Source organism: Quercus suber, unplaced genomic scaffold, assembly GCF_002906115.3.
Source record: "Quercus suber isolate HL8 unplaced genomic scaffold, Cork oak 2.0 scaffold_660, whole genome shotgun sequence".
Lineage (NCBI taxonomy): Eukaryota > Viridiplantae > Streptophyta > Magnoliopsida > Fagales > Fagaceae > Quercus > Quercus suber.
The window spans coordinates 355,585-368,725 of record NW_027070101.1 but is presented as its reverse complement, the minus strand read 5'-3'; the positions used below and the strand labels follow the sequence as shown (position 1 = coordinate 368,725).

Genomic DNA, 13,141 nt, shown 5'->3' with positions numbered 1-13,141 from the left:
AAAGTGGCACAAGACTTATTCTATTTTTATTGGAAAACATTTAATTAAAAAAAATAAAGTGTAAAACATTTTATACTACATAAAATTTGTCATTTATTTTACTAGAAAAGAGTTTCCACTTCAGTTGCAATGTTTTATCAAATTCCAGAAGAAAAAAAAAAAGAAGAGCCTGGATGTGTGTATTATTATTATTATTTATTTTATAAATTTTATAAAAGCAATGAAATAAATGTTTTATTTCTTCTTGAGAATGAAATAAGTGAGCGGTTTTAGTGTTTCACGCAGTATCCAAGTCTATGGTTTTTTTTTGTTTTTTTATTTTTTAGAAAAGCGCTTTTCAGCGGTTTTATGTCACAACCATAGGTTCTGTGTATTGTTTACAAGATTTACAAATCTCTTTTTTAGTAAATGAACCCTAATGATTGAATAAGATTATAGTTGTTTGGAAATAGCGTATTTGCGAATTGTGGAGACAATCAATCACTTAAGCTCAAAACGTGTCTCAAAGCCGACGTGCCACGTGGTGACAATGTTTTAGTCGTCCCGCCAGTGCACCAAAAATCAAAAATCAGTGAAAAAAAAAACAATCTCCCTCCCTCTCAGTATTTCTTTCAGTCTTCCTCCACAAGTTTTTATTTTATATTATATACTAAAGCAAAACAAAACCCCCTTTTTCCTCTTCTTCCATTTTACGCTTCAGATTCGTATTTAAACTCTCATTGCATACTCCTTCACTTCATTTCCTCAAAGAGAAATTCGTTTCACTCATGGAAAGCAATTCTCCGTCCAGTGCGTTTCTCGGTGTCCGTTTCGTTCTCTTCGGCTTCGATCCCGTCAATGAAAACAAGGTCTTTCTCTTTCTCTCTGAAAATGGAAATTTTTTATTATTTATTTATTTATAGATTATTTTTGACGGTGCTGTTATTTAATTGATAAAAATGTTGCAATTATGTTAGGTTCGGTGTAAACTTGTGTATGGCGGCGGAGTTGATGTTTGTCAGTACAACCAAAGTTGTACTCATGTAATTGTCGATAAGATTGTTTATGTAAGTCCTATTCTGTTGTTTCTTTTCACTTAATTTGGACTTTGATTATTATTGTTGTTTAGGTTGAAATATACTTTTTGTTTCTTAAATTTGGTTCCAAGTTTTGTCACTCAATTTGGTACTTCAAAATTTTTATGAGTGTTATTTTCTTTGCTTATTCCATTATAGAGACGCATCAAAATTCACAACTTTTTTAGTAACTTATTTTAGTGACAAGTAGTGATTGGGGCAAAGGTACTTTCACTTGGACACGTAACTAACATTATTTTTATTGTACGCCAATCATAACATGTCACATTTCAACAGTTGTTAAACAAAGAGTACCCAAGGGCATTGGTTAAGGTTGAATTTTGTGTTGTAATCGATTGACTTTTTCTGCAGGGGTGTTGAGCCACTTTAGTTTAAAGGATATTTGTTTATTAGTTTTTTTGTTACTTGGGACCCCTTTTTAGCGTTATGAACAAATACACAAGGGCATCTGTTAACATACTCATTGTAAAATAATTGCATACCTGGTAGATGCAGTGGTAATGTGGCATGATAAAAAGTTGATGTGATCTGGAATAAGTTTAACGTCTCATGAATGGAAAAAATTGATGCCTTTTAACATAATAAAGAATAAAATTGTAACTTTTTAATTCTAAGAAATAAGAACTGAACTTGGATTAAACTTTAGAGACGAAAAGTACATTTCAGTCTATTGTTAATTTCAAAATTCTGTTTTATTATTTAATTTATATTTTGTTTGTCGAATTGCTTAGGATAATCCTGTATGTATTGCGGCTCGAAATGATGGTAAGACTCTTGTGACAGCGTTATGGGTTGAGCATACCTTTGATATCGGAATGCCCGTTGATGCCAATTCAGTATGTTTCTTATCAAATTCTCTTTGTATATTTGAAAAAAGACTGAAGTTATATATTGCTATAACTTAAAAGCATTATGGGCTACTTTTTTAAAATTTCTTTTTTATCCTCCTTATATTATGATTGATTTTGCACCTTTCTCTTTAAATGTAAGACAATTGCACATAGTTGAATATATCTCATTCACATTCACAGTAAAAAAATTTCAGCATGAGCTAGGGGAGATTTTGCTTATTGTGGTTTTTAAAGTTTGGAAATATTTTCATAGTTTTGTATATGAATATTCGAATCAAAGCACATAAGGGAGATTAGACATTAACATCATGCACAATTGCCTACAATTATGTTTCTGATTTGGGTGGACTCGTGTGAAACTTTAAAGGTTTTTTTTTTTTTTAAAGAATTTGTGTCCACCCATGGTTTTAGAAATCATCAGCGAACCAAAAAAGTTCTTAATCTATGTTCTCTTTTGGATACTTAAAGTTTTATTTTTTATTTTTTTATCTTGTATTACTGTGTGCTAGTTTAGATATTTATGTTTACTTTTTAACAGATCATGTACAGGCCACTCAAAGATCTGAATGGTATACCGGGTGCAAAAAATTTAATCATATGCTTAACTGGCTATCAGCGGCAAGATCGAGATGATGTTATGGTATGCATTTGCCTCTTTCATCCTGCTGCTGCTTTGTATTTTTGAGTACAGTTCCTACAAGTAGTTATTTATAGATAGTGGTTTCTTGAAAGGACATAACGAATTGAATTTGTTTTTTGTATCAGACAATGGTCAACTTGATGGGTGCTCAATTCTCTAAGCCATTGGTGGCAAACAAGGTTACTCATCTCATATGCTATAAATTTGAGGGTGCGTTTCCCATGTTCCCAGTAACAAAGGGTGTATACAATGAAATATGATTTATGATTTCATATCATGCTGCATTTACTAATCTTCCTTTCTTAGTGAGTGTGTGTGTTTTCCTGGGTGTTCCTCAATGGAATTTCCTTCTTGCATAGTTTTTTAGGTAGCCTTGTTATGCATTTTGAGTGAGCAGGAGCCATATCTTTCTGAGCCATGTTCATTTATTTTTTGGTTTTTCAGAAAAGAAACTCTATTGTAGTCATGATCCTATGATTAGTGGAACGTGTCAGTTGATCTAAGTCTGAAAATGGCATCCAAACATGGCTTAGGATTGAAATTTGTGGTAAATATATTATACAGTTATGGTGGACTTTGTGTGAGTGGCTGCTCTATTAATACTGCAAAATTCTGGTAAATCTTTGCTTGTGGCAGGCTTAGGGTTGGGAGGTTTTGTGAATTTGTGGTTTAGTTACTTTAGAAAGAAGGGTTACTCTTCAAGAATGACTATGGTATTACAGGGAAGAGCAAATTGATTTAGGGTTACAAAGAGGTATGAAGAAATGAAACTTGAATCTTTACGCAAACTGTGAATACTGCACGAGAAGTGTTTGTGAATTGTGACAAAAATATCAAAGAGAAGGGAAGAGAGAAGAGAAAAGGATAAAAGAATAATAAGGCCAATAGGCCTTAATACTGAGCACTTAATATTTCATTGAGAAACTCTTTCTATTCTTCGAGTACATTGAGAACATATATGTATGAGGACTCTTGTGTTAGCGGCATTAGTACTTGTAGTTAGAATAGTAAACTAAAAAACTATTATTCTTAAGATCTCAACCCAAATTAAAAATTGTTTTTACCCAAGCAATATATTGGACTTCACATGTGGGCCCTATAGAATAAATTTTGATTAGATGATTTTGCAAGGCATTAACAAATTATTTTTCATGCAAAATTTCCTAAAGTTGTTTTATATTGATGGGCAGTTTTTGTTAGTTGAATGACATGAGAGACACTTGGGGAAAATTAATTTTGGGAAGTTTTGCCACAATGAATTTATAATATTAAATTGAAGGTTGTTTGTGAATTATTTAGTTTGAGTTATTGGTATATCTGGTTTAAGGTTTCTTGAACACTTTACATCTGAATTTTGTGGACTATGAGTAGTTAAGTGGCACTAAATTTTAATGGAGCCTATTATTTTATGTAGGTGAGAAGTATGAACTTGCCAAAAAAATCCATGCGATAAAGCTTGTCAGTCATCGATGGTTGGAAGATTGGTATGTTGAGGTTCTATCATTCTTTTATGTTTTGAAATTTTGAAGCCTGTAGGATGAAAAAAATTATCTGTTTCAGAATCTTTGAAAAATGAGATTCTCTGTCTTTTTTTATGAACTGAGGTTTTCTTTTATCTGATTGGCCTGTTATTTTCCTGCAGCTTAAAGGATTGGAAGCTTCTGCCGGAACTTAACTATAATAAGAGGTGAGGCATGTGAATCTGACATTGTGTGGGTTTGAATGTGCTACTTCTATGGCATGCATCAAAAGGGTTTTTTTTTTTGGGGGGGGGGTGGGGGGTGGGGTTATTTATTTATTTATTTATTATTATTATTATTTTTTATGATTGATGATGAGAAGCTAATTACATACTATGCATGCATGCACAGGTATATTTGTTCCTTCTTTATGATATCTTATATGATAATTTAAAAGCTGAAACTTAGAGAAAGTTCAGTTCTAAATACCCTAGAAATTTCTAAAGTATGTCATATAGTTGTGTTAAGGCCTAGACTTTCACCATGTGTCATTTTTTTCTTTTCTTTTCTGGGTTCATCCATTCAAGTGATAGCCTAGTAGTAATGGCATTCTTTGTAGTGCCTCATGTCTTATGGTTCAAACCCCCCACCTTTGAACTCCCCCTCTCCCACTATCTACCTATTATGTTTTCTAAAAACTCAATTGATATTCATGTTATACTTAAATACATTAACTATTATTAATATTGCATTAATTAATGGGAAAATTGTGCTTCCCCTAACTATGATGCAGTTGCAATGCCCCCTTAAACTTCAAAAATCAAGCAATGTTCTTCCTGAATCCTGATTCATTGGAAAGAAGTAGTTTTTTCCCCTTTGTTAGATTTTTTTTTTTTTAACTACAATGAAAAGAAATCAAACTTCTAAAGCTGCAATTTAGAGAAAGTTCAGATCTAAAAAATAGAAAAAACATCAAAAGTATGCCACATGGCTGTGTTAAGGCTTATACTTTTGCTACATGTCATTTTTCCTTTATTTTTTAATTAGAAAACTATTAATTGAATAACAACAACCAAGCCTTAGTCCCAAATATTTTAATGCAAAGAGTGGTTAGTAGGGACGCTGGACGCCCCTACTAATATTATAATCATATACGTTAACTATTGTTATTATTAATGTTTCATTAATTAATAAGCATATTGAACTTTCCTTCCTTAACCATGGTGTGGTTATAATCTCCTCTTAAACTTAAAAAATAAATCAATGTTTCTCCCTTATTTTTTGTTAACAAGTATTTACCCCTCGACAAATTAGTTTGGACAAAAGTTTCTCCAATCCACTACCTGGCAATTCAAAAGACTATACACGTGCACTTTTCCTCCAATCAATTACTTGAAAATTTAGAGGACCGTCTACATGTATTAAATCACATGATTCATTAAATCATGTAAAAAAGTCACATGACTATTAACTAGGTCATGTAATGTACATGTGGATAGCCTTTTGAGTTGTCACGTAATGTGTTGGAGGAACTTTCCTTTAAATTGGTTTAGAGGAAAATTGTTCTTAATATATTTTATTTTATTGAACTAAGGTTCGTTACAAATTATTTACTCCAAGTTGGTATATAAAAATTATTCACAAACCATATTATTAATTTATGTATATTTGTTAGATTGAGAATATGTATACTTAAAGTCAAAATTGATATAAATAAAAATCTAGTGCATCACATGAGTTACAACTTACAAGCTAGTCTTTTTAATTATTGTGTTCATTTATTGAAAAAATTATTTTTTTTGGGATCAATAACAGCCCTTGAATCCTATCCTTAGGTACCACCATTTTGTGTATTTACCCATAAAACTTCAAGATGGATTGACAAACAGAAAACTAAGAAAGAAATTTATGATCAATTTGAACTTATTGGAGCCTTGGACCCCATCATTGTATGACCTGAGTGATACACAATTGAACTATTAAGAAATATTTCTGGATCCTATTTTTGGTCTTTTACCATAGTTCAAGAAAGAAGAGGAGAAAGGAAGGAAATAATACATTCTGCTTGTTGACCCAAACTACATCTGCATTCTGGCCAAAATGGCACAATAGCATTGTTTATTGAAATATATATCAATCTACCACTGTTTTAGAAATATGTAGGGATCTACCACCTTTTGGGTACTCGAGTTTGGGGAACTTGAGTTTTCCATGGTCCTTGAGTTCACTATGGAAAAACTTTGAAATTTTTTTATGGTACTCGAGTTCCATCAAAAAATTTTCAGCAATTTTGATGGCTATTTTTTCAAAGAACTTGAGTTACACGGCAAACTCAAATTTCACAAATTCAAGTTTCAAAAAGGTGGTAGATTGCTAAATATTTCACAAATAGTGGTATATTGCAAAATATTTTGCAAAAGGGTGGTATTTAGCCATTTTGGCCTCTGCATTCCAATGCCATATTTTGGGTTTAGAAGGAGATTTCACCTTGACACACTTGCTGTGAGAACTCCTTGATTTCTGCAGAAGTTGTTTGTGTGGATGGATACTGATATTCTTAATTAAGCAAAGTAAGCATAGTTTTAAGCATCTTGGTTGGTTGCTCCAATAGATGCAGCATATATCAATGTGTTTAATATTATTTTTAGAATTTTGAATACACTGAAATTTGCGTTGTTCCTGATGGTTTGTTTTGTTTTGTTTTGCCTTTTTTTGTTTTCCATTTCTTGAGCTCCTTGCCTATATGAGTAAATTGAAGTATGAATACCATGGCAATTTATCTACTGAACGCATTCTTTCTGAACAGTGGCTATGAGTTGGAGATATTGGAAGCAGAGGCTAAGGATTCTGAAGAAGAGGCTGAAGACACTGTTGTGAGGTACTCTGGGGGGAAAGACATGAATAAGAGTCCTCATAATTCAAAAATTGGGGTATCAACAACCTCTGAATTGCTGCCCAAATCAGTTGGAGAACTTTCGATTGCACCAAAGGGTCCATTGAATGTTGATAATACAATAGAGAAATCACCTGGTCAAGCTTCAAGCTTTGATAATTTTGATGTTCTTAAAGCACTTCACTGTCAGAACGCTAGTTCTGATGAGCTACCTGACCCACTTGATGGAACTCCGGATCATTCAAAGGTGGGAAATGACTTGAAATCTACTCCTGGAAGTGCCGAAAGGTCAACTCAGCGTGATGGCAAGTTTAGTCCTCTAAGTCACTTAAGGAGATCCTCAATTCCAATGTACTCTGGAGAAGTCTTAAGAAATTTAAGTGATCATTCTAAAGTGCCCCTGGGTAAAGTCAATGATGATTTTTACAACTTTTCCTTGAAGATGGAACAAGTGACAGACAGATTTGGCTCTAGTCATCTTGAAATATCTACGGAGGAAACTAATTTAGTCAATAGAGGAGAGTCAAGTGGTTTGTTACCTCAAAAGAGGACGGCAGATGTTTCTTGTGCTGGCTATAAATCACCAAAAGTGAGTCTTAATGTGAAACCATGCATCACAAGGAGTCCAGTGGTGGGTGATAAAATTCAGGTATTGGAACTAACCACTCTGATTGATGGTCCCGGTGGAACTAACAGCTATTTTCCACTTGGAAATAATGACCTTTCTAAGGATGAGGCTGCTAATCTGAATGCTGCACCAAACTCATTCGCTAAGATATTAACAACCAAAACCTCAATTCCTTGTGAGAAGTCATTAACATGTGATATGCCTTTCTCAGAAATTGTGACCGCAAAGACTGGGCAAGGTAACTTTGTTGATGAGAAGACACCTCAATCATCTTTGCAGAGCTTAAGAAAGTCTGCCTCATACACCAGGCCTGACATTGTAGATTTTGATATGGGGGAATCTATAGTTGCAGAGAAAGGGAAGCAAGAGAATGAGAAGCAAAATGTGGAGTCTTCTCCCAGTAACAAAAAATTGGAGACTCTGAAATCTGACAAGCCTGGCAATTTGAGCATGCTTGAAGGAGGAAATGACTTGTTTGCAAAACCAATTAGGAAGACGATGGCTGCCAGAAAGACTCTGGGTTCAAGATATAAGTCAACTACTAATAATATACAAAAAAATAAAGCTACCTCCCAAAATGATGCTGTGGTTCATTCTGTTGGAGCGAAAGAGTCAGCAGATCATGAGAAGTCTTCTGTTTCTATGCTGCTTGAGATATCTCCTCCAACTGATAACATTGAACCAGTGAAGGAGGTGGAGATGAGAGATGCCCTGAAGTCTGGGAATGATAGAGAGAATAAAAATGAATTGATGGATGATGAAACTGAGGCTCCAGAGGACAGGCTTGAACATGAGTTGGAGAAGCCACTTAGTGAAGAGAAGTCTGGGCTGGTTACATTGACAGATAAAGAAGATACAATCATGGAAGAGAATTCAGANTACATGTATTTTCACACTTTTTCACTCACATATACTTCCAAAAAATACAAACATTACTAGAACAACATTACCAAACGAACCCTTAAAGTCTTTAGACCACGTTTCAGAGCAAGTTTACAACTAATCAAATTTGACAATTTTCTGCTAAACCAGTTTGAATCATTTATAGGCATTTCTTAGACAAGAGCAAGATTACAACTAATAAAAAATGCCAGCATTTTCTTCCCTTGATAAGTACTGCCACGAGAACAGTTAATATTTACATTACAGGTCCCCAAGTCAGATTGACTTCCATGGGTTTAAAATTTAAATAGCCCCACCATATTAATATAGTAAGGAATTTCTAAAAGTACGTTACAATCATCTGGGATCATTTATAATAAATTCTACTGCTATTACCACAACTAGACGTACAAAATTGATCTGGATACCTTTTCTAAACCTATAAGGGTTACAAGCAAGATATCAAAAATCATTTCCTTTTCAATAAAGAGGACCCTTTCTTCTTTCTCTTAGCAGAGTTTGTGCTGTGTCTGCTTCCACTACACTTGGGACAAAACCAGTCATCCTCTGGGACCTCTTGAAGTGGAGGATTACAACAATCTATGTGGGTACCAACCCCACAACCAACAGAACCACTTTCATTACCACAAATCAACATGACCTCCCCTTTATCATGAGAGCCACAAACTGTGCAGGCTATATCATTACTACCATTATCATCTGATGGTGTGGAGTCTGTGTACTCCTTGAGAATCTCTTCTGCCTTGCTCTGCAGGTAAGCAAATGACTTCTCTGCCCAAGCATGAGTGTTGTATAGAACATGTTTGTCAAGGGAGTACCCAGGCTTACAAACATACTCGACTATGTAATCAGCTAGAACACAGGGTATCTCATGTTTCATAAAGTCCTGGACCCACAAATCAACATGTGGCATGCCGGGGCTGATAATGGCAAAGTCAACTCGATCATTAAGAAATCGGGTATAAGGAGGAGAAGTTGCCAATATAGTCCCATCTCCAGCCTTCACAGCACGCTTAAGAGTATCCTGTTTGATCACACAAAATGAGATTTATCAAATAGAGTCTACAAACTGTAGTGCCCACTAATTAAGTTTGTACAAGATATATATCCTCCGTAGAATATATGGGAAAATTTGCAAGCGAAAATTGAAAAATGAGATTTTAACAACGTACCAAAGTTGGTGCTATGCATTCTCCATATACGATAATGCGCATTCCATAAAATGCACCATGACCGGTTTTCTCCCTCATGTGCCGCCACTTCCTTGGAGCCTCCAAATTGATGGCACCATCTTCATTGAGGCCATTTTTGTTCCATTCGTAAGATTCCTCAGCCAAAAATCTTCCTGCCTGACTACAAGCAGTTAAATAATCGGTCTTGAGAATCCACCTGCATTCAAACAGTTTGTGGCTCTCATGATAAAGGGGAGGTCATGTTGATTTGTGGTAATGAAAGTGGTTCTGTTGGTTGTGGGGTTGGTACCCACATAGATTGTTGTAATCCTCCACTTCAAGAGGTCCCAGAGGATGACTGGTTTTGTCCCAAGTGTAGTGGAAGCAGACACAGCACAAACTCTGCTAAGAGAAAGAAGAAAGGGTCCTCTTTATTGAAAAGGAAATGATTTTTGATATCTTGCTTGTAACCCTTATAGGTTTAGAAAAGGTATCCAGATCAATTTTGTACGTCTAGTTGTGGTAATAGCAGTAGAATTTATTATAAATGATCCCAGATGATTGTAACGTACTTTTAGAAATTCCTTACTATATTAATATGGTGGGGCTATTTAAATTTTAAACCCATGGAAGTCAATCTGACTTGGGGACCTGTAATGTAAATATTAACTGTTCTCGTGGCAGTACTTATCAAGGGAAGAAAATGCTGGCATTTTTTATTAGTTGTAATCTTGCTCTTGTCTAAGAAATGCCTATAAATGATTCAAACTGGTTTAGCAGAAAATTGTCAAATTTGATTAGTTGTAAACTTGCTCTGAAACGTGGTCTAAAGACTTTAAGGGTTCGTTTGGTAATGTTGTTCTAGTAATGTTTGTATTTTTTGGAAGTATATGTGAGTGAAAAAGTGTGAAAATACATGTAATGTCGTTTAAAAATTGAAAACATATGTTTAAACACATGTATCAAACAGGTCTTAAACAAGTGCATTTCTTATATTATGTATTATTAAAATCGTTTCTTACTATGAATAATTATTGGTTCCAGATTGAGAAAATTTTCACATCTATGGGAGGAGTCTTCCCTCCTCTCACATGTGCTTGTCAAGAAATTTTTATTTTTATTTTATTTTTAAAATCTATTTTATTGTTCAATTTTAATATATTATTGAAAAAAAATTATTCAATTTACATACTTTTTTATTATTAATCCATCCATTATAAGAACACACACACACACACACACACACATATATATATATATATATAAAAAAAAAAATACAGTCCATAGCTAGAATTGTTACTATAATTTTTTTTCACAAATTTTTTATCTAAACTAGTTTGAAAAAATCTTCTTCAACCATGTAACGATTTATAAAACTATTTATGTGTTTATTATAACAAGTCATATAACTCGTTAAAAAACTATATATGACTAAAAAGTATATATAAATAGTTTTTTTTAACCAAGTCATGGGTTGGAGGAAGCTTTTTCCAAATAGATTCAGAGGTAACCTTTTCCCATACCCCTGCCCCGTCCCTCCAAAGTTTAATTCAACAAACTTGAGTTAAGTCGGCTTCTCTAGTCATGACATTAAGATTTAAGAGCCAGGCCGTTTTAAGAAACTATGGGCTTACCCAAAGTGCCTTCCCTCCTTCCCGCTAAAAGAGTAAAAAACTTAAAAGGGCTTTGTGATGAGTATTTTTTTTTTTTGGTTTATTAACAGCAAGTGACCAATTTATCTGTTTGTTTGTTTATCTATACTACTTATTGAAATAGAATATTTGGTGTCCCTTTTTCATTTGGTAGCAAAAAATAACTCTTTTGTTTAGGGTAAATTTGCTTTTTCCTAGAGGACAAATGAAGGAAACAAAAGTAAATTCACCGACTCCATATTGATAAGAAAATGTTCATTCCACTATTCTTCCCACAGAAACAAAAGAGTTTAGGTCTTGCTATATATCCACGTGATAATCACTCCAACAGAATCCAAGAAATTAAACCGTTCACTTGGTTTCACAAAGTCCACAGAAATTAGTTTATATAAAGAGCTTAATGATGGGATTCAACCATGTATCTTCCACATAGGGGAAAAATGTTTGCCTATGTCCATTAGTAAGTTTAGCACATTCTTGAACCAATATTTGGAGGTAAGAGTCACCATTAGTAAAGTTTAGCACATTATTTTTCGTGAACATTTCTCTTCCCTGGTCTAATGACTAAAGTGTTGGCATTTAAGTGATAGCTCAATAATAATAATATTTTTTGCTATATATTTGAAGTTCAACTCTTACCTCTCTTCTCTGTCGCTATTTGCATTACATTAGAAGATATCATTATTTTGATTCATATTTGATAACTAACAAATTAACATAGTAGTTGACAGTTTTTCAATGACAACTTACATTGATCAATTGGTATGGATGTAGACAAGAATTTAAGATACTTATTTAAAGAGCACTTCAATTAATTTATTCAATATTTTTTTGAGTAGTGAGTACCGTATTTACTAGCAGGGACAAACTTAGATGGGGCCCAAGGGGGTCCGGGTCCCCCTAGGTCCAAATTTTTTTTTAGTTATTATATATATATCTCTCTTATTTTTGTAGTTAGATTCCCTTCCAAAACTTTAGTTCCTCATTTCCTTAATAAGCCTAATTAGTTTCACCTAAATAGTAACTATTTAACCTAAAAACTTAACAAAAACATTAAAAACATTCACAATGACAATTGTACTTTAGCCAAAAAAAAAAAAACTATTTTACCACCACAGAACCCAAAAATCATGTGTTATTGGAGAAACTAAAACTAATTTTTTTGCAACTACAATAAACTGGTATAAATACTACTTGACTTTAGCAAATTGTTAAAAATAAAATAAAATATTTTATTAAGATTATATCTCTTTCTTCAATTAAAAAAACTCAAATTCTCTTTATTTCTTTATTTTTTTTAAAGAGTTGTTTATATTATTTTAAATGAAATGATAAAAACGAATAGAAAATTTGATATTGAGTGTATTGTAAGGTGAGGTGGTAAAATAGATAAAGTAGTTTTTTGAGATGCTAAAAGGTAAAATTTTTAGCAATACCACCACGAATGATCTATGAAGTTTTTTTTTTTTTTTTTTTAGGATCGATCGAATCATTTAAAAAAAAAACATTATTTTGTTTTTGTTTTTGTCTTTGTTGATAAATAATTGTATCTTAATATATTTAAAAATAACGATTTTGTGTACTTATAATTTTATAATACTATATAAATACTTATTTATATATATTTTTTTCTTTATACTCTGACCCTGGCTGGCTAAAAATCTAGAGTCCGACCCTGCATACTAGTATATATATCTTTTGTACACATTATTACTATTCACATTTTGTCGTGAGTATCTAAAAAAAATTTAAATTTGTATGTAGAGGACACTATTGTGAGTGTGTAACAACGACTTTTCTTGCTTAAGCCTGTGTACTTTTTACTGGTAAAGTACAAGTGTACAACACAATGGCAGTGGCCGGCTA

At 33.2% G+C, this 13,141-nt stretch overlaps 1 protein-coding gene across 1 annotated transcript; it reads left to right on the top strand.

The window, feature by feature from the left end:
• The first annotated feature begins 636 nt into the window (after nt 1-636).
• LOC112006859 (uncharacterized) lies at nt 637-10,352 on the top strand. Its single transcript, XM_065765879.1, has 10 exons — nt 637-848; nt 957-1,046; nt 1,808-1,912; nt 2,466-2,567; nt 2,693-2,777; nt 3,982-4,051; nt 4,210-4,254; nt 6,834-8,432; nt 8,947-9,038; nt 9,855-10,352. The coding sequence occupies exons 1-10, from the start codon at nt 768-770 to the stop codon at nt 10,070-10,072; spliced, it is 2,487 nt and encodes an 828-aa protein (XP_065621951.1). The 5' UTR covers nt 637-767; the 3' UTR covers nt 10,073-10,352.
• The last annotated feature ends 2,789 nt before the right edge of the window (nt 10,353-13,141 follow it).